Here is a 25,529-nt window from a genome sequence, read left to right as displayed (position 1 = left end):
TCATGCCTGTTCCGTCACCCTATTCAATTAACATTGATCCAAGGTTGCATAGATCAGTGATTTTCAACCTTTTTCATATCAAAGACCCTAATTTAGTCCACATTAGAGCCACAGACCCCCATTTGATGAGATTTTGTCTCTTGGACCCAAATCTGAGAATATTTTTATTGTTAGATATGAATTCTATGACTATCTGTATTGTAGGTAGAGAGATAACAGTGGAATTATGATCAAAATTGTCATTCTTCTACATCCTCTAACTGTCTTAACTTCTTGTAAATGAAATGATGCTGAAGTTTAACAATTCAATTTGCTGGGGACCCTCTGGAACCCCCTAAAGGACCCCTGGTGGTCCCCGGACCCCACGTTGAGAACCACTGGCATAGATCACACCAGAAACAGCTTGTGTATTCGTTATGGCAACTGATGGTAAAATAACAGAAAACACCTCAATACTTCAAATTCCATTTATTTCAGATTAAATACACTCAGGAATCAGGAAGTGTGGGTTTGAGTCCAGTCACATCGGCATTGTAAATCCAAGGGTACAAAAATGGAAATCTATGCTTCTGAGCCCACCAAGACAAAGTTTCCAAAGGAATATTTTTTAGTGATGTTACAATAATTACTTATTACAACAACAGTAACCAATGAACCATCTTGTCACTGGGGTGCACCTTCAGAATCACAAATGGCCTCCTCTTCTTACCTCTTTTCCTCCATTTGCACTGATCTATGACAGTTATACAGGTCAAATCAAGCCCCTGGCAGCCATCTGCCATAACTTTCACCTGTACCCTGACTTCAGATCAGTTCAGATGAAGGGAAGGAGGTGAGGAGAGGAGGTCACAGTCCGCTGTAAATGCACCCTAGTGTCTTTCTCCTTCCCCGCCTACGTCTTCCTGAGTGTGGACTGAGCCGCTGGGTCTGATAGCAGATGTGTAGATGAGGCTGTGGGGGTTGAAGAGGCTGGCTGTTTACGCCTCCAGCTCAAAGTCAAAGTAATGTGGGTCAAAGTAGTGAATCCTTACGTATCCGTCCTCTCCTCCACTGCTGTAACTGTAGAGCACAACCACGGGAGAAATACCTCAGTACAGTGGCACACACCAAAGTCTACATCACTATAAATAAGACTTATTTTTTTAAAGCAGGGTTTGTGAGGAGCGTGTTCATCTCTTACCTCTTGCCGTCAGGGTGGAATGCCACACAGTTGATGGGACCGAAATGACCTTTGACCCTGCCGAACTCCTCTTCATAGGCAGCGTGGAAGAACCTGAGCGGAGGACAGGAGATGAGGAGTTAACACTTGAAACCATACAGTGGATATTGACAGTCAAGTGACGCCGCCCCATAGGTGTATGTTTCGGATGAATCATGCACACTTGTTTTGGATCTATCAAATAACTACCATTCTTACTTTATATGATGTGTGAGTACAAGGGCTTAACGATTGAGCCCTGGCTAATAAGAGGAGCTTACGAATAGAGAATTGGGTTCCTGAGTAGTGTATGCCCCATTTTGACCTTGCCCAGCATAGTGGAAAAAGGGCCAAGCACCCTGAAATGAAGTTCAAGCTTCAGGTTCAGCCAGGTGTGGAAAGGGGGTGATCTCTCTTGACCTCAGAAATCAACCCCAGCCACGTTTTTCCTTACCTGGCCTCAAACTTGCCGATCCTGGTAGAAGTAGTGGTGACCTCCATGGCCTCCTGTCCGCCTCCCATCACCACCTGAATCACACACACCGCACAAGTGTCAAAGGTCAGTGATGAGATGCTGAATGCTATGGCAAGAGCCAAATCAAAGTGTATATGGTCTTAGTACACACAGTGTGCGCTCCTGTGGGAGTTTGTATACACTTGTGAATGCGTTTGGTTGTGTTTTGCGAGTCTTTTCTTACGTGATCCATGATGGGGGAGATGGCAGCAGAGTTGACGGGTCGCTCTGTCTTGAAGGTCTTGATGTGGTCCAGAGAAGAAGAGTCAAACAGCTAGGAGGAAACAAACAGAGGAGACTCAATAACAAAGCACATACCCTAATACCTGAATCCTAATCCTGTGGCATACCCTAATACTTCCAGGTCGTGTGTTTGTGTGAAAGGGGTACGCTGATTAGACAGGGGTCCTACCTTGGCGGTGTTGTCTTTGGAGGCACTGATCACCATGGTGAGATCCACTGATGACTGCATGTCGTTGATCTGCTTGGTGTGCTCCTTGACCTTCTTCAGGATCTCTCCGGACTGTCGGCAAATAACAGTCAGTCACTGGCATTCAACTTTATATCAAGCTACACTCAAACCGAAGGCTGTTCAGTTCTGCCAAGCTATTCAGCATCTTATTCTGAAAAATGCACTTCTACAGTTGTTTTCTTAATGTTTTGTGGATTTGCCATACCTAATAAATTCAGTTTATCATCATGCGTTTGCCTAAAGCCAGATAAACGTGCGCTCACCTTGGCGCTGAACTGGTTGATCTCTCCGTTCTCGTGGCCGGCGATGACAAACTCTCCCAGAGGTCCCCACACGGCACTGGTGATCTTTGACTCGCTGCAAGGTATCGACAGGTAGGGCTGGTTGTCCTCTACAGACAGAGGGAGAGACGCATACTTAAGTCATGCCACTGAAAGGAGCCATACTCCCGCTAATCAATATATTCTCTGCAACAAGGCAATTGTCAAAAGGCAAACAGATTAGATGCCATCTAATTTTTCAACATCTAAGAATCTGAATAATATTTATTTATTTATTATTGATAAAAAAAAGATGTATTGAACATTTGCATTCTTCTTTTTTAATTCACAGCTTTATAAGAGCAATAAGCCACAAGAGGCTATGCTATACAATGATTGTAAAACATCTATGTATTCTATTATCTCTTAGCTGTTCTAAATCACTGTAAAGCCTCTTGTGGGTTACTGATTAGTGATAGATGTACCTAAAAACAAGGGAAACAACCAGCTTTAGGGAAGTATATGGAATAGCAGCTTAAGTATGTGATTTGACCAATTCAACAAGGGGGATGTCACATTCTCCTAAAATGCATATTTAACAAAAGGCGATGCACTAGGTCTAACAAGCGGACTTTCATCCACCTGCAGGCCGGGAAATTAACCCCAGCCACCATGTAGGTAGACTCTGGTTACGGCTGGCAAGTCTCTCTGGTCTAGCAGCCACTTTGGAAGGTAGGCAACCTCCTGGTAAATTAAAACCTCAGGTGTGTGGTGTGTGGTGCGTACCGATCTGCTGTGGATCCCTCAGGTCAAAGAAGTTGAGGAAGCACTGGTAGCCCATCTGTTTGTCTGTGGAGAACATGATGATGTTGCCGCTGAAGTCGAAGCCGCACGTCCTGACAGCCGAGTTGGTCTGGAGCAGGGCCAGCTGTTTGCCTGCGCAGCACAGAGGGGGCACAGAGGTTAGTGCTGCGGACACAAGCGGCCACAAAGACTCAGGCGAAACAAGTAGAGACTGTGTTAAGGTCTCATGGCGCATTTGAGTGTCCTGTGCTACTGCTTCCTACTGGGAACACACACACACCTGGGATGAATACATTTGGGATCAACAACGTATGTAATGATTATTTGACAGGAGGATGTTCACTTTCACCCAACCATAGTCCCAGTATAGAGGAGTATCTGACTGGCCCATGCCAATAGCTCCATGGGAAAAAGTGTGCACTGCAAGCAAACACACACACTTCTCTCATGCACAGTAGCTCCTTTTCACCTACCAGTCTCACAGTCCCACAGCCGACAGCTGTTGTCTGCCGACCCCGTCAACACGTTCTTGGTGTCCCCTGAAAGAGGACGTTAAGGACCCAAAATCCTTCTCAAGTATGGCATCAACTAATAAAACACACAATCACTAGAACATATACAACATTATGATCAAGCAGTGTATTTATGTTTGTGAGAAAAAATGTATAAGTGCGTTTCTTGAATAGGATACAGTCACAGTCGACACACCACACAGCTCCAGTATGTCCGTTGTAGGTGCCAAGCCTCTCGCCATTGACAGAGTACCACGCGTTGGTTACCTGCAGTCAAAAACATCACAACAGATATACCTGTCAATGCCAAACACTACCAATCATGGACTTACATCGCAGCTTCAACCTTGCACTATGACGTGGGCAAGCCTCTGGCTCCACAAATGGCAAAAATGTGCCTAAGCGGGCAGAGTAAGTACACAACTTTAATACTACTGACTCACCGTGTCTTTGGCTACAGAGAAGAGCAAGTCTCCTTCCCTGTTGTATTTGATTTGAGTGATGGACCTCTCATGGCCCTGGAGCAGGATGGGTTTCTGTGGAGAACAGTGAATGTTAGCGACCTGAGCTGACTGGCTGCCTCAGTAGTTACCTTCGGACACTTGTCTCAGCAGTCCATCAGGCAGGAGATGGGAGGCACTTAGCATCCTCTCTATATAGTTTAGTTTATTTAACAGGGGCGCTGTGCAACACAGTATTTGAGTCAGAGTTAGCTAGATAGCTAATTTACATCTGTGGTTCCTGGGCAGTAAACATTAAAACAATACAAACGTATGAACAATACATCACGTAGACTTCATACATCTCTTGTATGGAGAGTGTCACGCCAAACCTTGTTCCAAAATCTGGCAAATAAATGTTTTCTTGCTTATCGCCAAAGGTACACACCTTGTAGAATATCAGTTTAGACATTTTGCTAATGGGTAGGAGACGCTCTTCAATTCGGCATACATCCAATCCACCAAGCAGCACTTATTTCACTTAGTTAAATTTCAGCAATTAGTTTGACTGTTATTCCACAATCTTCTTCCACCAAAATGCACCGCGGAGGACGGTGGCGAACAGTGTGAACAATCAAATTGGAGTATGGCGGCGTATACATTTGGTGAAGTTAACAGAAAACCGTTACGATTTAGGAAAGACCTTAGTGTCCAGTCGTGTTTTCTCTTTGCCGATAAGGAAGGCAACTTTAATAACTGCATTCTCTCATGTGATCTGGGCTGATAAAGTAGCTCTCCAAGTAGCTAGTTAACGTTATCTGAAGGCAACAACTCGGTCCATCTGGCAGGGTTGGGTGCACTTTGCATCATCTCTCCATCATGCTAAGGAAGCTAACACCAGCTAACATTAGGCTATCTAGTTACAGTTAGCTTGCAAGCTATGCTAACGTTAGCCAGGGTGGATAAACTGGAGCTGTCAATCCCTGCAGGTCAATGAACACGATCCTGGCGAACATAAAACTTTTAACCAACTTTTACAACAACGACATATACTCACCATTTTGTCACCTAGGTGTTGCCACTAAGTCTTATATAGTCGCTATTTCTCCTGTAAAGAGAGAAAAGATGAACACTCGTGTTTCAGGCGCCGGAGCCGCGGCGGAAGAGGAACGTGACGTACTTCCTGTGTCAAGCAGTGACGTCGCGTTTAGTGCGCCCTCTGCTGTCTGGGATAATATTAGCTCACCATCACATACTAGTCCAAGTCATGGATGTATTAAACTATAAGAAATACCTTATTCTAACAGGACTGAACAATGCTATTTTTAAGGGTTACCATTTTCATCCGGCTCGATCGCTTATTTGGATATTTAATTTTAATTTTATTTTAATTAACTTGAAAAGTAATTTATTCCAACAACTACATTTCACTGTATCTGCCAGAAATTGAATGTTTTACCCATTTAAATGACATCTACCTGGTTTGGACAAAATATCAGAAAAAGGACATTACTTTTGATCAGAGGTCGTAGTGGCGGCCTGAATTCCTGGTGCATCGGTCGCAAACACTGAAAATTATGTAATGTGGCAAGAGGAGAAGTCTCAAAAATCAAAGCTGGTATTTATTGCAGGGCTATTGTATTCTATTGTATTATAGTATAGTGTTTCTGTTATTTTATATATATAAATAACAGAATATGTTATTGTAGTCAGTCAATATATAGTCAGTGTATTCATTTATAAAGGTGATCAGAGACATTTTCACTGGAACTACTTAGGTATCCCAACATATTCACCCAGGCCAGAATGAATAAAATCCCACTACTAGTGCAACTACTACTACTACTACTACTCCAGTTTCTCAATTTGCTTACAGATAGCCCACATTCCAGAAGTTTATGTAATTAATTGTTTATTTAGTGTTGGTGTTGAAGTCCTCTGGTTTTAGATGGACTTTCAGTCTTCAGCTCGACCACAACAGCGAGAAAAGGCCCTCGCCACCCTGGAGAAAAATCTGCGGATTTTCTTCACAGGCCTGAATTTTTTCTTCTTCTTGGAGACGGTTGAAGCTCCTTCACCAGGAACGGTGATGACTTTGTCTCCTTCAGCAGGACCTGTGGTGGCTGAAGCTGCTGCAGCGGGTGCAGCGGTGGCTGAGGCTGCTGCGGCGGGTGCAGCGGCGGGTGCAGCGGCGGGTGCAGCGGCGGGTGCAGCGGCGGGTGCAGCGGCGGGTGCAGCGGCGGGTGCAGCGGCGGCTGAGGCTGCTGAGGCGGGTTCAGTGGCAGCTGAGGTTGCTGCAGCGGGTTCAGCGGCGGCTGAGGTTGCTGCAGCGGGTTCAGCGGCGGCTGCGGCGGGTTCAGCAGCGGCTGAGGCGGGTGCAGCGGTGTCTGAGGCTGCTGCGGCGGGTGCAGCGGTGTCTGAGGCTGCTGCGGCGGGTGCAGAGTCGTCTGAGGCTGCTGCGGCGGGTGCAGCGTCGGCTGAGGCTGCAGCGGCGGGTGCAGCGGTGGCTGAGGCTGCTGCGGCGGGTGCAGCGGCGGCTGCTTCGGCGGGTGCAGCGGCGGGTGCAGCGGCGGCTGAGGCTGCTGAGGCGGGTTCAGTGGCAGCTGAGGTTGCTGCAGCGGGTTCAGCGGCGGCTGAGGTTGCTGCAGCGGGTTCAGCGGCGGCTGAGGCGGCTGAGGTGGGTTCAGCGGCGGCTGAGGCGGGTTCAGCGGCGGCTGCGGCGGCTGAGGCTGCTGCGGCGGGTTCAGCAGCGGCTGAGGCGGGTGCAGCGGTGTCTGAGGCTGCTGCGGCGGGTGCAGCGTCGGCTGAGGCTGCTGCGGCGGGTGCAGCGTCGGCTGAGGCTGCTGCGGCGGGTGCAGCGTCGGCTGAGGCTGCTGCGGCGGGTGCGGCGGGTGCAGAGTCGGCTGAGACTGCTGCGGCGGGTGCAGCGTCGTCTGAGGCTGCTGCGGCGGGTGCAGCGTCGTCTGAGGCTGCTTCGGCGGGTGCAGCGGTGTCTGAGGCTGCTTCGGCGGGTGCAGCGTCGTCTGAGGCTGCTGCGGCGGGTGCAGCTGTGGCTGAGGCTGCTTCGGCGGGTGCAGCGGCATCTGAGGCTGCTGCGGTGGGTGCAGCGTCGTCTGAGGCTGCTGCGGCGGGTGCAGCTGTGGCTGAGGCTGCTTCGGCGGGTGCAGCGGCATCTGAGGCTGCTGCGGTGGGTGCAGCGGCGGCTGAGGCGGGTTCAGCAGCGGCTGAGGCGGGTGCAGCGGTGCCTGAGGCTGCTTTGGCAGGTGCAGCGGTGTCTGAGGCTGCTTCGGCGGGTGCAGCGGTGTCCGAGGCTGCTGCGGCGGGTGCAGCGTCGGCTGAGGCTGCTGTGGCGGGTGCAGCGTCGTCTGAGGCTGCTGCGGCGGGTGCAGCGTCGTCTGAGGCTGCTGCGGCGGGTGCAGCGTCGTCTGAGGCTGCTTCGGCGGGTGCAGCGGTGTCTGAGGCTGCTTCGGCGGGTGCAGCGTCGTCTGAGGCTGCTGCGGCGGGTGCAGCGGCATCTGAGGCTGCTTCGGCGGGTGCAGCGGCATCTGAGGCTGCTGCGGTGGGTGCAGCGGCGGCTGAGGCGGGTTCAGCAGCGGCTGAGGCGGGTGCAGCGGTGCCTGAGGCTGCTTTGGCAGGTGCAGCGGTGTCTGAGGCTGCTTCGGCGGGTGCAGCGGTGTCCGAGGCTGCTGCGGCGGGTGCAGCGTCGGCTGAGGCTGCTGCGGCGGGTGCAGCGTCGGCTGAGGCTGCTGCGGCGGGTGCAGCGTCGGCTGAGGCTGCTTCGGCGGGTGCAGCGGCGTCTGAGGCGGCTGCGACGGGTGCAGCGGTGCCTGAGGCTGCTTCGGCGGGTGCAGCGGCAGCTGAGGCGGCTGAGGCTGCTTCGGCAGGTGCAGCGGAGCCTGAGGTGGCTGAGGCTGCTTCGGCAGGTGCAGCGGAGCCTGAGGTGGCTGAGGCTGCTTCGGCGGGTGTAGCGGCGGGGGCTGAAGAGCTGGCATCAGAGACGATGTTCCCATCGCTGGACTCTTCATCAGCCTGGCTCTGGATGTCACTGGGGTCTTCCATCAGTGAGTCCTCCCGCATGCAGACGCACATAGCCTGGAGTGAAGCCTGCACACTATATGAAACATGACAATCAGTTAATCAATCAATCAATCAATCAATCAGTCAATCAATCCATCCACCTATCAATTAATCATTCAGTCAAGTCAGTCAATCAATCCATCCATCTATCCATTCCTCCATGCAAACAAGCATCCAGTGTTGGGCAGTAGCATTAATAATATAACATAATATTACTTTCCCCAGTAACGAGTAGTGTAACTAATTACTAATAAAATGTCAGTAATAATATTAGTTACTCCCCAAAAAAATAACTCGTTACAACCTTACTTTTGTTGACTCATTTTCGTAATCGTCGCAAAACGACCTGCCGCAAAACGGCGTGCACGTGACCAAGCAGCAAGCTAGCTTGGAAGATGGAAACGCTTACATTCAGCGGCTGGAAATATTCCCATTACTTTGACAGGTGTGCTTTTCATCTAGCCTGTAACTTTTATGGATTCATAGGCTGCAGAAAAAAACTGCTAGTTTGAAGCCTTAGCTGCGCTTACCGGCGATTACCCTGACATTCACACAGAGACGCACATGCAAAGTCTGAATTTTGAGGAGAAAGGACGCAATTACCAATTTTGTGGGGTGTAACGGAAAAGTAATACAACGAGTAGTGTAACGAATTACTGTTGGCAGGGAGTAATAAGTAAAGTAATAGTATTACTTTTGAAAAGAGTAACGAGTAATGAGTAATAAATTACATTTTTGGAGTAACGAGCCCAACACTGCAAGCATCTATCCAAACTCGTGTGATCTACTAACTACATTAACACACACACACAAAACTGCACAGATACTTACTGAGCGCTGTCGTCCATGTTGTCTGCCAGGTGGCTCATTGTAATGAACCGGTGGTTCAGAGCTTCGCTGGGAGTGATCCTGGCATCTGGGTTCACCTCCAGAAACCCTCTCAAAAGGCTTAGGAATTCAGAGAAGTCTTCAGCCTGAATATCTTCTTCTACGTCCTTGTAGCGCTATATTTGGAAACAAAGTCAATGACACTTCAGTTAAATCTGCTTCCTCACGCACAGAAACGGAGCAAATGAATGCTATTACAGTTTTTCACAATTGTTTACACACTAAAACTGCAGTGAGAAATATCCTTGTACCCTAACCAATCACATCATGTTTTTAGATCTTTTGCAGAAGTTATTTATTTATTTATTTTTACAGAAAACCTTGTTTTTTCTGTTTTCTCCTACTGCATTGTGTTTTGTATGTAGGACATTTCACAACACATATCCAAGTGTTGATTGAAATAAAGTATTTGTGTGTTACTATATTTGCATAGATATACATTACTGTAACAGTCTTTTACTACAGGCTGCTGTGCATAAGTGTAACTCTGAAAATGCAAAAGGCATAAACCTACTGATAAGATATTCATAGTGTTTTCCGTTGAGCACATCAGTGTGTAGTCGGTTTTTAGAAAGATGTATTCATATGATGGTGTGTGTCATTTTGATGCAAAATTCAGTTTTGAGAGAAGATTGTACAGTTTTGTATGCAGTGTTTCATTTTGCAAGAGAAAATGGGCCTTAGTTTCAGAAGATGTGTGTAAGCAACTGCAAAAAACTGTAATTCAGTAAAAGGACTACTTACAGTCATCATGCCCTCCAGGCGATCCACGACCTTCTCACAACCATCTTTTGGCTGGATGCCGGTTTCCATGTGGTATTCCTCTGGCGTCTGAAACAACATAGAATATATATGAGTTACTTATTCATAGGTTTTTAAAGGGTTATTAGATAATTATGAGAAAAATCAGGATGGTGCTACAATACCTTAAGCCTCCACTCGGAATACTTGGGTGGGTCCTTGGTGAAAAAGCAGCTGGTTTTTGTTCCAGCGTTCAGCAGCTCCTCCTCTGGCAGACGCAAAGTCACAGCGATGAACCTCACGATGTCATACTCGCACTGCCCGGGGTAGAGGTGGTAGCCGATGCTCAAGGCTGCCATGACGCAGCCCAGGGCCCACATATCGATGGCCTCCGTTATTGGGAGGCCCAGGAGGATTTCCGGAGACTTATAACCAAGAGCCTGGAATTTGCTTCCCGGCTTCACTTCAGAGGCAGGAATAGCCAAGCCAAAGTCAATGAGCTTGACTCTGAATGGCTCTTTGGCCTGGTTAACCAGCATTACGTTATCTGGTTTCAAGTCGGTATGGATGATACCAATGCTTTTAAGAGCCTTGAATGCTGTGGCCAGCTGCTGAATAATTGGCCTAATCTCATTTATAGAGAGCGGCTCTAAATTTCTCTCAATCATGTAGTCTTGAAGACTCTTGTCGAGCATCTCGAATGCCAGACAGGTGTGTCCTTTGTGCACAAAGCATTCATGCCAGTGCACCAAGTTACACCTGTCTGGATCCAGAACTCTGACCGTGTCCAGCATGGCCACCTCTTTTTTAGCATCCTCCATGGAATAGCGGCTCCTCTTGAGGATCTTAACAGCCACCGTCTCCTTTGTGTCTACGTTCAGACACTGAGCCACCTTGCCAAAGCATCCCTCTCCCTTGAATGCCTCCACCAGGTAGTGACTGGAGCTGCTGCACAGCACATCGTTCTTGGCTACCTTGAAGTCAGAGGCGGCCGGGGGAGGAGGGGGGGGAGAGGGGCTCGAGGAGTCGATGTCCATTGAGGAGGCTGAGGATGAAGTTTTGTTGGGAGGGGGGCCCGAGGACTTGGAGTCCATTGAGCCCTCGGTCTCCATTGAGGAGAATGAGGATGACATTTCGTCAATCCTATTCTATCCTCAAGTCTAACCTGTTCACTGCTTAGAAAGGCTATGCAAGTCCAGATGTGCGTCTTCAAGTAAAGTTTCCTGTCGTCCCGTTTCCGTCTCAGTCCGTCTTCGTCTGATGTGGGTATGAACGCTTTCCAACTCAGCACACACTTAAATTCAGTGATATCTGATGATATCATAATGAGGTGTAGAACCTGTATGCACCAAGTGCACTGTGATGTCATGCAGCCATGCAGCAGGCTGGATTCCATGGGAAAAGTTTTGTGTTCACCTGAGAGAATTGATGGACAACCACTGGAGAGAGAGAGAGAGAGAGAGAGAGAGAGAGAGAAAGGGAGAGAGAGAGAGAGAGAGAGAGAAAGGGAGAGATAGACAAACAGACAGCAGACAGACAGACAGACAGAAGCAGGGTTTGGGTGTGGGATCATGCAGTTGACCCTTTTCACAGCAGCCATGTTGATGTGTCATAGCAGGGTAAACACAGGTGTAACTAATAACATTAATGATGGCTGCTGTGAAAAGGGTCCATTCAGTGTCACGGGGGGCTGGAGCCTATCCCAGCATGCATTGGGGTGGAAGGCAGGGAAACACCCTGGACAGGTTGCCAGTCCATCACATGGCTAACAGACTGGCAGACAATCACTCACACTCACATTTATACCTATGGGCAGTTTAGAATCTCCAATCCACCTGAATTTCAATCAGACATTAATTAAAATGTAATTTTATTAACAACGCAATTGTACAATGTGTATAATACGATACATAAGAAATAAAAAATTGGAAAATGTTAGAAAGGAATAATCACAGTATGCCTTAGTAATCCACCAGGATGCCTATATATTTCAGTTCTCTTGAAACTATATTGAAAGGAGCTGAGATTGACATGGTATTGTATTGGCAAGTCACCATTGAGTCTTGCTCTACATAAAACAGGGTTCATTTTCATTTTGTTTCAATGTTAATTTGATGTTAAATCGATTGAATAACATTGGTTGAAATAACATTGAACACTGATATTGGATCAACATTTCAAGGTGCAATATTGATGTTGAATCAGTGCTGTGTTTCAACATTGATTAAATGATAGTTTGCTATACGGGATGATATTTATGATTCAGTTATCAAATACAAAGATCCACATGGTCTGGATACAATGAATCTCTGTTTACATGTCATGTCATCTCTGGGGCTGTCAGCGTCCACAACATGCAGTCAGATGATGCACTGCTATTGGAACAAGACTGTATTGGGCAGACAGACATGTACACTCTGATGTGCACTTTGAAAAATTACGTTTGTCCTGAATAGGGATATACTGCATGTCCAGACAGGGATATATTCACATAAATGTTACTGTTATTTCACTCAGTAGAAGTTAGCACAATGACAAAATGTCTAAAGATGGCTGTTTTTATTCTAGGTTTATGTTATTAGCCTACTGACACTATAGACAGCTATCTAATTCCGTCTTGTCTAGCAACAAAAATCTTCTCAGATTGGGCTCCTTGGGACAGTCTCATCAAATGTGGATCCCTGGCGAAGATGAGCTGGATTCAGATCAATAATACTGCAGGTTCTTGGAGCTGTGTACACCTTTCTCCTTTGAGACATGGAGCCCCGTACAAGGCAATCCGAAATGAACATCTACTATCAGGCTTTTAGGGTGTTTTTTCCTTTTTAGACAAGCGGCAGTCCTCTGGAGTATCTGGGTCAAAAAAGCTGAGGCAAAAATCAGCCAAAAACTCAAATATACACAGGTACATCTTTTATTTAACAAGAAACAAAATATACAGGGCCAGATAAAAGTACTGCAAAACAGACAAAAACAAATCAAAAGGGAATCTTTGGTTCCTTCTCAAAGTCAATGAACCTCCAAATCCAGCATGGGACTGGGGACACTATGAGTCTGTCCTGTGGGACAATGGAAGAAATTAAGTTTGCTATTTGTAAGTGGAAAATTACTGAAACAGCGGTCACCTGGACCTTACCAATGCTACATATTAAGTAGTACATAAGAATGTCTGAGGAGAAAGTGGGAATGTTAGCGTGAAACTTTCATTAACTGTCATTTATTATGATATACATCTTATTTGCTCTCATTTTACTTCCTCGTTGCACCTAGACTTAAAGTCGCTGTGCCTTTTGAAAGCATCAGGGAGATGCAAGACGTTGAATTTCAAGCAAAAATTGAGAGCATTTAGTTCAATTAACAGAGTTCAAACTTGAGCAAACGTGTTGTGTTTTTACATCCATGCAGGACAGTGGATATAATGAATATACATTCTCAGTTAAGTGCTCGTCAGTTCAGACTGCCACAGAATAAAACCAAGAGGCGAGGGTTGCATAGAGGTCCTTGAACATTCTTATTAAAACCTGATTCCAAGCTACTGCAATTATTAGGGCTGGGAGGCGACAATCTTAGCCACACGTCATACACACCAATGCACAAAGATGGAGTTAACAGACCTACAGGAAAAACAGGTTGGTCGAGTCTGAAGTGGTTCTCATTGCAAAGGTAAAAAAACCAAAAACACAGATTTACATAGGAGCAACTGAACTCAGAAGGATTAGGAATGTCAAAACTGCAATAGCTTTATAAATGGTCTCCATTAAGAAAAATAGACTGATTTTTTTTACAGTGGTGCTCTGTAAGATACACATTATAATAACATTAGAGATTATACATCAAACAATAAATACAGTCCACAAAATCAGAAACGTTGTGCAACTGAAGAGGTGTGATGATCAAACGAGAGAACAAAGGTGATTTCCCTAAAATGGTCTACGGGCAATATGTTGGTATGAATATTGTGGAGAAACAAAATATAATGATGCTTTTTCAACATCTGTGCTGCTTGGAAAAAAAACAAATAAAAAAAGATGTCGGAATGAGAAATTCATTCCTGTAATACCCCGAGGCTAGATTATTTTTGATTAGCAAAAAAAGGAAATTTTAATTTACTAGTACTGATTTGGATAAAGAAATAATTTGCTTGATATCTGTGTTAAGACTTGACCTGAAGAAAAAAAAACATAGTAATGTGTTACTACTAAAAGTGGCCTTCACAGTACTGCATCAAACCCCTTCGAGACACACACACACACTCAAATAATCCCAGATACACACTGACCGGACACGTACTCTCACACACACAAATTATTCAGCCCCAGATGATACCTCTTGACTAATACATATTTGACTTATTCCATCCCAAGCAGCACTGACACTCCTATCTTGCCTAAGTAGTTCTCTACCGGATGCAGGTCGAAAAGGGAAAATGCAGCAAAAAGCACAACGCAGAGACAGAGATGAGGCACAATCTTCTCATCGTCATCTTCATGATGCCCACAGAGGATTCTGGGAGGACACAAGCTAACCCTACCACTGACCGCAGATCAGATATTTACCCTACAATATATAAAAAAGGGATCTGATCTGCTGCGGGATGGGTGCTCAGGCTCAGCTTCCTCCAGAGGAGTAGTAGTAGTGGCTTGCAGGCTGGTGGCTGGTCGTTTGGTGCTTGCTTGGTGCTGGAGGTGGGGGGGGTGGGGGGGGGACTGTGAGCAGCGTTGTCCCGTGCGAGAGGCTTCAATCCTGGGCGGTGACGGGCTGAGCGCCGGCCTCTTCCAGCGGGGCGTGCGTGTCCAGCTCCGGGTCGCAGTGGCAGGACCGGGAGCAGGGCGTGGCGTCCGGGACAGGTGGCTCGCTGGGCTCCAGCGGGGAGTCCGTGGGGGGCGGAGAGGGCGAGTCGGCGCCCGGGTCGGAGGCGGCGGCCCCGGGGACGCCGTCGTCCTGCCCGCTCAGGCTCTGCACCTTCTTGCTGAGCTCGTTGCGTTCGACCTTCAGCGCCCGCCGCAGCTTCTCCAGCCGCTGGACTTTGCCCTGGAGCGCCTCGAACTCGTGGTCCCGCACCGTTTTCTACACAAAACACACACCAACAGTCACTCGACCATGGTAAATTTGCAGCAGCCACATGTCTTTTTAGTATTGTGATGTGATTATGTGAATTGATATGGTTTAGGGGACAAATTGAACAAAAATTGACTAACATTTCTGTTTATATTTCCATCCACTATTGTTTACATTTAATTTACCAGGCAAAATAAATGTAAACAGTGTAGACTTCTGTGTGCTGTAGCACTAACTGTAATAACTTGTAATCACAAACACACACTGAAAATGTACAACTCTTTGTACAATGGACTTAAATACAACCACTAGTGGTGTCTACTCAGGTATAGGGGTGTAACGATACACTCAGCTCACGGTTCGGTATGATACACGGTACAGGCTTCACGGTTTCACACAATGACGATATTTTTAACAAAGTTTAAATAGAAACAAATTATGACTGTAGAAGATTCTTTCCTTATTGCTTAGACATAAAATGTAACATTAACCTATTCCTACAGTTTCTTTTATAATGGTTTCTTTCTTTGTTATATATTTTTCAGTGCAAAAAGCAAATAATAGAATCTGTTGAATAAAATAAATCAGCTTTTAACAGCGGATGCTTGTCTATATGAAACAAATTGTAAATTAAAATAAAATGTCTAAACAAGGATGTCCTCTTTACAATTAAGTGCAAATGTCTGAACATTGATCTAACATTCTCCAAACATCTTAGTCGGCCAGGCAGGCCACAAAACTTAAGCTTAAATTAAAACAACAAATATGTTCAGACATTGATTTTCTAACCTAGGAGGACATGTTTTATTTTTTTAAGAAAATTAGCATGTCAACATTTTCAGGCAGCAGCTGACACCTTTGACAGTTAGCTACGTACACACTGCCAGAATTTGGTAGTGACAACCGAATTTATGAATGAGAGTGAATTTGCATATATCTGGTTCACACTGGAGCAGAGCGGAGTAAAATTACCACTGTGTCTGTACGGGTAATAGGGCTGTCAAAATTGGCCAAAAATGACGTTCGATTATTCCTTCTAAAAAAACACATAGGTTCGAACCATTCGAAGATCTATTTTTGTCCATAAGAGGGCAAACCAATACAACGAGAGACATAACTACTTGTATAGGTATATTTATTTCAACATAAACATGTCTTTTAAAAGATCTACATACCTACAAAATAAAATAATGTCCTTATTGTCCTATATCGTAAAACTTAATTTAAAGATCTCTCTCTCCCTCTCCCTCTCTCTCTAATAAACAATTTGATAGTATTTTTCCATCTTTGCTGAGCAAGAGTTTTGTGCGAAAGGAATTAAAGGTCCCGACTCCTGTCCCAAATATAGGCCGGTTGTATTCAATGATTGAAGCGAATAAAAGCCCGGGCAATTAATTTACGGTATTTTTATGGTATATAGAACGGACATTCAACGCTCTGAGCGAGCTGTGCTGTGATAAACATGGAACAATTATCTTTTCCTTGACATGAAACAGAAAATAATAATCAAACAATGCAAATCACTCTCTCTGTGGCCGAGTTGGGTTGTGAACTCTCTGCCATCATTACCACACGGTTGTTGTTGAATTATTCGCTCGTTTCAGCTTGACCTACATTTCATTTTCAATCAATGAAAGTGACGTTGTGTGACTCCTGTCCGTCATGCAGTGCATTCAGTGCAGCGGCCCAAGCCCACACGAGAACTCGCGAGGCAGACAATATTCGTTGACAGCCCTAACGGGTAACAGGAGTCACTCCACGCCAACCTCGCGATGGTTGTAAATAATGTCTGTAACCATAGTAACGTTTACTTCAGACCAATATGGCGGCTACCATTGCCTGTGTTTTCAGTTTACACACCAGTAACACCAGTAACCAGAGGCGTCAATTTATCCATAAGATCTTAATAAACCGTCACTGACAGCGGCGTCATGTTCTCTTTTTCCACCGCATGGACTTGATACTTTCAACCGCAACATTTGGGCCGAGCTGAGACCGCAGAACTGGTAGGAACAACTGTTTTTATATCTATGGGAAGAACCGCAATGTTGAGGAAACAGACTGGCTAGAAAATTTGAGAATGTCTCACAACACTTACCTCCATCTCTTTCAAAATAACGATGATAATGTTACTTAATGTAACGAGTGTATTTCGATTTCACCGCTTTCCATTTTCCTGTTGCACGCTACACACCTGGCTCATCCGGGTCTCGAGTGAACGTCGGTGAACGTCGGTGTCAATGATGTCATAACGCCAGTCAGGCAAACTAGGATCTAGGATTACTGATTCCACCCTCTGGCGTTTTAAGTATGTAAATGAAAACAAAGAGTAGTCTACATTTTGGTGGTGCAGCTAATTGATAAGCTTTACTTGATATCACAAACCATTAATCACCTCCACGATGCCTATCGTCACGTTTTTGGATCGCGAAATTTCGTTCCACGATATATCGTTACACCCCTACTCAGGTATGTGTGTAAATTCATGGTGTTACCACAGTATTTTAATACCAAATGGAAAAGCTTACAGATGATGTTACTTAGAAATGTGTCCAAACATCTGCCTAGAGATTTGCTTGTGCTGGCTTAATGGCACCTGCAACTATTATTGAACACACCTGGTTAAGTGGCTATGTATATACTGTATGTTCGTTCGTACTTCTCAAAGTTGCAGCAAAATGATGCCTACAGGAGAGTACTGTAGTTGTAAAATAACAGCTACAAAGGGTGAGTATCAGTACTAGGGCTTGCAGAACCAATTCTGAACCAATTCTCCAATACATTGCAATGTATTAGAGTATCCTTTTTTCACCCAGCCCTACTGAATTCCATCATTTGCCCTCAATGCCCTATTCTACATTGCTCTGGAGCCACTTGCTTAACAGTCGGACACAGAGCAGCTTACCTCCTCGGCCATCTCCAGAAGAGCCTTGTTGCTGCTCTCCCACCTGGAGCGGTACATGGTGGTCTCCTTCTCCAGCTTTTTGATCTTTTTAGTCATCTGAAGTCACACAGGAGATGAGATTGGCAAGTCAGCAGGTCAACCCAACAAAAGTTACATGCAGTAACTCCCTCTCTCGTTCTCTCTCACACACACACACACACACACACACACACACACACACACACACACACACACACACACACCTCACCTTCTCCATCTCCTGTTTGAAAGTGGTGAAGACCTCATTGCTCTTGGACAAAGTGGTCTGGAACTCCTCAAACTTCTCTGTATATAGCGACAGCTGGGAACAGAACACAACAGAGGTCGGTCGTATTAAGATACCCATAGTAACATTAAACAAGACAATAGCAAACAAATGACGTAGTCACCCTTTGGCCAAATCAGTAAAGTTATACACATGTTAAAGTAAGTAAGTGAGTCCTTTATTTTTTTTCTTGCATTTTGTAAAGCTGTATGCTGAGGCTGGGCAATAATTAAATTTGATCATTTATCGTCTTTCAACAGGATCATATTGTGATGAACATCAATTTGATTATTAAACGTGATTTTGCATATGTTAGCAGATATCATTATATATTGATATCAAACTAATTTCTTGTCATTATCGTGATATTTTGTTGATATTACCCAGCCCTACTATTTGTCTGCTGGTCTTTTCTTTTTGGCATTTGTGGCGCCCCGTATTGGTTGATTGTCACCCCTGGTCCAATCAGTAAATAAATGAAAAAGCCACAGAGGAGAAACTGTCAAGAAACTCAAAATGGTGGAAAAATCAAATATAGTGTGTATTGATGGTCATGGAGGCAGATTAATAGAGCAAGGATTGCTGGATGCACCAAATTTCATGTCATTCCAACTTAAACCGACCTGTAATTGTGGCGTTCCCCTTGGGCTAATCAGTGTAATTTTTAAAATGCCACAACACGGCGGTGAGATGCTTTATTCCCCCAAGTGTTGTCAGCACCCAATCAGCGCTGTCAGAGATGTCACATATGACGGGTGGACATTTCATTACGGGGGACAAAACCTGTCACCTTCAGTCATTTCACAGTCAAGCTATGAAAGGTAAAGACTCATGGGAAACCTGTTGTTTGAGGTGGACTTCCTGTTGCTTCATCAGCTCACACATCCTTTGAGACTCCACCGCTTCCTTCAGCAACTGAGGGCGAGACGAAGGACAAGGGATGAGGACAGATAATTAGATTTTGGTATGAAGGCAGGACAAAAGCACAGCACTGGTGTTGTATTTTGGTTTGTTTTGTGTAGGTATGTGTGTCTGTTGAGGGGTCATTTACAAAGTCTTTCTCTCTGTCGTGCCGTTCCTCCGACTCCTTCAGCAGCTCCTGGGCCTGGTGCAGCTTAGCGTCCACCAGCTGCTGCTGCAGGTCCTTGTGCTTTACCACCTTGTCTATGTGCTGGTGGGGGATAACACAACACACACAGACAAGTTATACACAAAACACTCCTACAACCAATAATGTCAACAGTTACATCTGCACTGCATTATCATATACGTATGATCTGACATCGTAGAAAGCCGACAATGCACGTGTCACACCCTATATAAATAATGTAAATTCACATATTTGTTCATATTCTCATATTTTCTCATTATACATTGAATACATCTCCATATTTTCATTTACTTCATACCTCATAAGTTCTGATATTTTTCATATTTCATATAATTTTGCATTTATTTTCTTTGCCTCAGTACGTTCCACTGTTGTCATTTTGCACTCACTGCCTATATGCTATAAATTCATACTTGTTTTCATTCATACATTTTTACTTAATATGCTCTAGTGTTGAAATTGTTGGCTGCATTATGTTTAATACCCCGCATTTGCTCCACTCTTATTTATATCCCATTTTCTTTGCTGCTGGAAGAACCCAATTTCCCAACAGGGATTATTAAAGTTGTATCTAATCTCATTCAATTGAGTGCCTTTTATGCACAGAATACAACTCAAACTGCTTTTACAAATGATTAGACTGATATTGATGAGGGGGGAGGAGAGACCATAACACACAAAAACCCACAAACTGATGTGCATTCTGAATTATGGGAGACACACACACACACACACCTCTTCCCGTAGCTTGTACTGCTCATAGAGCTTCTTGAGTTTCTCGGCCAGCTCGGTGTTCTCCTGCCGCAGGCTGGCGTTCCTCTCGTTGTGCTGCTCCATCTGTGCCTGGATGTCGTTCAGCGTCACCTGGAAGTGCGAGGTCACCTCCTTCCTCTTCTCCTCCTCCAGCCGGGTTCTCTGCATCCCTTCCTCCTGCGGAGAGAAGGAGGAGGAGGAGGAGGAGGAGGGGGATAAGACTAAATGTGCTGGAGGAACCATCATGCTGTGATGCCTGACTTCTATCTTGACCGGCTGGCTCAGCTTCAAGGTGGCGGCCGGCCAATGTGGATTCAAAGGAGCATCCATATGTGATGATGCTACAGTCCCACAAGCTGTGTTTTCCTCAGCAGCATGACCTTCAAGAGCTGAATTCTGTGAGTCACGGTGAGACACTTCACTCCTCTATATTTGGACATTCCCAAACTTCATAACAGTTTGGTAAAAATCCTTTTCTACAAATCATGTCTCTATTAGCTGTATCTAATTAATAAAAGGATTTAAAAGAGGATTTATTATTGTGAAAATGTAACTTGACCTATACATCTTCACTTTTAGCTGCAACACAGCTCCCATAATCCTCCTCTTGTATGCAAAGGGGGTATATTATTTTACAATTAAATTCCAAAACCTTTCCATAACTTCATACCAAATTTTCATGACAGCACTACTGTGGTGTAAAGTAAAGCAACCTTTACAAATGCTATGACATCGAAAAAAAAATTTGTTTGAGACTCTGTAATTAGATCTTTCTGTCATCACCACCAATGCGGTCTGTACAGAAACTGTACTTGATGTGTGGGTTATGCTGTGGTTATTAGTTTGTAGAGAAGCCATTGATCAACATCAAGCAAGCAGTTAGGAGTCTATAATCACAGCGTTGAGTGTAGAGTGTGTGTTCGCCTGCCTGCTAGTGCCTGTTGTGTACCTTGAGTGTGCGGTTGTGTCTCTGCAGCTCTCTGCAGAGGCTCTCCAGCTTGCTGCGGGCCAGAATGGCCTTGCTGTGTTCGTTCCTCAGGTGGTCTTTCTCCTGGACCAGCTGAGTCTGCTTCTTCTGCAGCGCTCGCATCTGCTTCTGGGAGTTACGCTGCTCCTCCAGCTGTCAAATACGAACACACACACATGAACAAACCACATGTTTATGAGGTATTCGCACAAGATCCAGAGTCTCTATCTCTGATATGATGCAGTTTCTTGGATAATATGTACTTTGTAAGATAAAATAAAAATGTATTGATCTCCATGGGGAATTTAGGTTATTTGTAGGGCTGTACAGTTAATTGTGGACAATTGTACAGTATATCACAGTTTTACTTTCCACAATAAATGATCATAAAATATTGGCAACATTGAAATGTGTCACTTAATTTAGAATGTCGGCTGCAGTGGAAAAAGTCAAGATGTTTATATAAAATGCAAAAAGTGCAGAGTAATTTTGTTCTGCAAATTATCAAGACTAATAATCATGCAGCATTTTGATCAGATTCCACACAAGTATTCATGTTTTATCATTATTATTATTTTTATTATTATTATGAATTTCAATGAAGAGCCACACTGTACCATGGTCTAAATAACACTAAATACTTGATTGATTTTATGGATTTTTTTTGGAACAAAACGGTCACATTGTGTATCTGCCTTCAAAAGCCCATGTGGGTCGAACCCGAGTCAAAATACAGTAGAGATGAGCCGGACCAGAGTGGAGGTCAGAGTGGAGCCAGTGCCTCTCCCTGGACAGCAGTTCCACCTCCAGCCATTAACAACACTGCAGCCCCAGAGACCGAGCTGCAGACCGCACTTCATCTATCAGCCTCCTGCAGGCCCAGTCAGCTCAAATAGGCCACGGCTCACAGCTCTGACACAGTGCCAAATCACACACACACACACACACACACACACACCAGCTCTCTCAAATTCACACACATACAAACAAATGGCTTGTCTCGCAAACTCTCTATCACGCACACACGGTCAATGTGAAAACCCACATTATTGCAGGACGCACGGACGCAATAGATCATTTCAGGTCACCGTTTGTGCTGTGAAATGCTATACGGTGCCCTAGAATGTATAAAGGACACATAGGACAGAGGTCTGCATTGCACCACTGTGTGTGTATGTGTGTCTCTCAGATCCCTGCATCAGCGTTAAGTTAGCTTAGTGATGCTCTTGAAAACATTTGGGAGAATGGAAACAAAACATTCAATCAGCTCCATTAAACACATGATCCCTGGACTGTTTTTCCACCTTTAGTCTGACTGTATTCCCACTTCATACAAACTGCTCCAGGCTGAGGCCTGAGACCAGGGAGCAGTTCAATTCAATTAGGTTGTTCTCACCTCCCAAAGGAGCCAAATTAAAGGGATAAACGGTTCAGGGTTTGATTCAACCACACCAAATAAGTGTTATTCAAAACCAATACCAAAGTATTGGACACATCTTCTGAAATTGTAATCATAAAATATAACACAATACAAAAAAACAAAATTTGATATCTGACATTAAGACAAATTGTAGGTGAGTTTGACGTAAGATCAAGATCAAGTGTGGCCAAACAACAAAAACTAGACTAGAGTATCAGTGCCAAACCCTTTGCAAGAGCCACTCACCAGTTCAGCATACTTCTTACAGAGGCCGGCTAGTTTTTCCTCTGGGGTGCTCAGTGTGTTCAGAGTCTGCATGAGGAGGGTGATCTCTTTGCCTAAACAACACAAGGGAAACAGAGACAAAGAAGAATTATACAGCCTGTTACTGATTAGTAGGCTTGTTTAGCAAGTCAATTTTTTGCCTGATGTTCTAGTAACAAACAAAAGGATGAAAAGTGTTAAGAGAGGTCTGGGCATGAATGAATGGTAGAATCAGCACAAGGCAAACCAGACAGTGATAATATGGTTTGCATGAATGCTAAACTTAAGCAACATTTGTATACATTTAATGTTTCCAAATTCCATACTTTTCAAGACCCTAATTTTTACACAAGGCAGAATTAAAAAAATGTCTACATCTATATAGGCTAATAATATCACAGATCCTGAAGAATATACACAGTCTCTCTCGGGGGCAAGCAATGTGTAGTGTGATGGTAAGTTTCCTGACTTTTTTCCAAACTTTTAAAATATTTTCTGTTTTTCTATACTTTTTTTAGCACATGGAAATTTTCAGAATCATTTTCCATAACTTCCCAGACCTTTGTGAAAAAAGGGGGAATTTGAGTAGTCATTCAAAACAAGAACACCCCCTATTGCTCTCTGGTAGGCTTATCAGCATGACATATTCAAAACCTCTCCAGGGTGGACTTCAGCCAGAGTGAGCCGCTCCTTACCCAGCCCCTTCCCTTTCTTCTTGTCCTGCGTCTTCTTCTGCTCCTTCTCGCCCCCGCCGCCACCCCCGTTGACCTTGCCCTCCCCCGGCTTGTGGTCCTCCCTCTCGCCGGCCAGGCCGTTGAGCTCGGGGCTGTGCGACTGGCCGTTGGGCAGGGCGGTGGCATCGTCGCCCATGCTTTCCCGGCAGTAGGTGCTGAGGATGTCCTCCAGCTGCCGGCTCAGCTCCTCGGCCATGTCACACTGGGACAACGCTGCCACTGCCTCCACCACTAGATACAGCAGAGGGGGAGATTAGTTGTCACGACCCAATTTCTTGTGATTCAAACACTGTTCAGAGATCCTATTGTGTTAAAAAATATTACTTGTAAAATAACAAAAATGGTCTATTCCAGGAAATAGCAACTACTGTGTCTCCCTACCTACCATGTCAGAAGTGGTTCTTGTATGACAGGGTAATGTCAACCATATTAGCATGAATGAACCTATAAAATGCCACCTTTACCTTCACTTTCTGCCCCATCGCCCTGAGGCGGTGTGTTTGTCTGTGGTGTCTGTGGTTCAGACTCTTTGGGGCTGTTGCTGTCAGGACCGTCTTTTGGAGCTGTGGGCAACTCCGTCTCTCCTGTTGTAGGTGGAGTGTCCTCACTGCCCTGGGTAGTGGACTCTTCCGTGTCTTGTTTTTTCATCTTTCCTATGTACACAATGAAATTCGTAATGCGGTAATTATAAACAGCTGTGTCACTTGGCTAACTGCCAATGACACAAAGTTAGTATATTGTTGAAGAGAACATGAGGCGGTAGTTATCTTAGAATCAGCTAGGCCTAGTTCATTCAAGGCTTCTAAAATAAACTCCAGTAAAAAGTGAAGCATGGTTCAAGTGCTTTCTAATATGTCTAATTTCTCTACATGCCATTCTCTAATTCTGTAACGTTACTAGAGAAAACTTTACACGTCAAGTCAAACTCTGCTCTAAAATGTAATACTGCCTTGCTTATCGGCACGCGACACACATCGTAGTACATGGCTTAATACATTTAACGAGTCGCGAGGTTCTTCTGGTACATTGTATATGGTCCACCAAGCAGCACTTTAATGCAATAAAATCTCAACTTTTACAATTGCTTCACACTGCTACCGCCTTTCACGGTGTAAAGTTACTTTGGCGGAAGAAGATTGTGGGAATAACAAGTGAACCAATTCTGTGAATTTCTGGAAATTTTGTTGAGATATGTGCTGCTTGCTGTGTTGCATGTATGCCGAATTGAAGACTGGAACCCAATGGTTCGTAAAAGGTCTTAAGTTATGTTCTGAGGTATGTACATTTGCCGATATTCAAGGCAACATGAAATTGACAGAATTTAAAACAGAGTTTGGAGTGACGGTCTCTCAATACAGGAACACATCGGGGCTAGCTCTAATGTAAGGTAAACATTTGCCCCTATGTATTAAGTTTCCTGTCAAGTGTCAACCCCAGCTCTAGCTTCGTTACTGTTGGCTATCGAGGTATAACTGCATCATGTTAACCGTAGCTACCTCACCGTGCTTGTAACAAGCTAACGTTAGCTAGCCTAGACAGTTGCAGCTAAATTAGCTTGAACGGCTACTAGCTAGTTAGCCAATGTTAGCTATCAGCTGAGGTAAAGATCCAAAAACATAATCAGACTACATAGACTTATTTCCACATTATAAGCATCCTTATTTACTCGTTGTCAGATCACAAAGTACTGTTTACCTTTACTCAGAGACTCAGTGAATAATAAGTGTGGCTGTGATCCGCAGGTTTCCTCAGCAGCGTGAGCACGAATTAAAAAACTATTACTTCCGGTTATATCTTTCAAAATAAAATCCCTATTGACGAACATGAGTTTAAACTTTTTTTTTAATAATACAGAGTACAGGAGATAAAAATATAATGCATTTACGGAGTAAATAAATGAATAAAATTAAAATACAGTTGCTGTTTTTTTCTTAAGTCAGCCAATGAAATGCTCCAAATGTCTCAAAGCTCACAGACTCAAACACCAGATTTATACCAGACAACTTGTTAGAATAAATAGTCTTCTTTTAGATAGTGACGATAGACATCCTTCCATGTTAGGAGTTTGAGTTTGGTGGTTGAATCTTTGAGTTTACATCCAGGTCTA

At 44.6% G+C, this 25,529-nt stretch overlaps 2 protein-coding genes across 2 annotated transcripts; both read right to left on the bottom strand.

Moving 5' to 3' along the window:
* Positions 1-453: 453 nt before the first annotated feature.
* On the bottom strand, positions 454-5,386 carry eif3i (eukaryotic translation initiation factor 3, subunit I). Its single transcript, XM_071913366.1, has 11 exons — positions 5,258-5,386; positions 4,204-4,296; positions 3,940-4,027; positions 3,722-3,787; positions 3,231-3,380; positions 2,448-2,575; positions 2,125-2,235; positions 1,897-1,986; positions 1,653-1,726; positions 1,181-1,273; positions 454-1,059 (listed from the first exon to the last, which is right to left on the bottom strand). The coding sequence occupies exons 1-11, from the start codon at positions 5,258-5,260 to the stop codon at positions 978-980; spliced, it is 978 nt and encodes a 325-aa protein (XP_071769467.1). The 5' UTR covers positions 5,261-5,386; the 3' UTR covers positions 454-977.
* A 7,418-nt stretch (positions 5,387-12,804) lies between these two features.
* Positions 12,805-25,255, bottom strand: txlna (taxilin alpha). The gene is made up of 11 exons (XM_071913362.2): positions 25,118-25,255; positions 23,887-24,075; positions 23,384-23,653; positions 22,671-22,762; positions 20,987-21,157; positions 20,020-20,214; positions 19,225-19,344; positions 19,014-19,088; positions 18,117-18,209; positions 17,870-17,965; positions 12,805-14,973 (listed from the first exon to the last, which is right to left on the bottom strand). Exons 1-11 carry the CDS (start codon positions 25,245-25,247, stop codon positions 14,644-14,646), a joined length of 1,761 nt encoding a protein of 586 aa, XP_071769463.2. The 5' UTR covers positions 25,248-25,255; the 3' UTR covers positions 12,805-14,643.
* Positions 25,256-25,529: the final 274 nt, after the last annotated feature.

Source organism: Centroberyx gerrardi, chromosome 19 (genome assembly GCF_048128805.1).
Source record: "Centroberyx gerrardi isolate f3 chromosome 19, fCenGer3.hap1.cur.20231027, whole genome shotgun sequence".
Classification (NCBI taxonomy): domain Eukaryota; kingdom Metazoa; phylum Chordata; class Actinopteri; order Beryciformes; family Berycidae; genus Centroberyx; species Centroberyx gerrardi.
This window is presented reverse-complemented; position numbering and strand designations above follow the sequence as displayed.

Bases quoted from the DNA above. Each gene is read 5' to 3' on its own strand.
- eif3i (XM_071913366.1), bottom strand. The intron at 2,576-3,230 runs GTACGCACCACA...CTCTGTCTGTAG, and splicing joins GAGGGATCCACAGCAGATCG to AGGACAACCAGCCCTACCTG. The intron at 1,987-2,124 runs GTAGGACCCCTG...GTTTCCTCCTAG, and splicing joins CCAAAGACAACACCGCCAAG to CTGTTTGACTCTTCTTCTCT.
- txlna (XM_071913362.2), bottom strand. From the start codon at position 25,247: ATGTTCGTCAATAGGGATTTTATTTTGAAAGATATAACCGGAAGTAAT. The intron at 22,763-23,383 runs GTAAGGAGCGGC...TGTGTTGTTTAG, and splicing joins GAAGAAAGGGAAGGGGCTGG to GCAAAGAGATCACCCTCCTC. The intron at 14,974-17,869 runs GTAAGCTGCTCT...TGTTTTGTGTAG, and splicing joins TTCTGGAGATGGCCGAGGAG to AAAACGGTGCGGGACCACGA.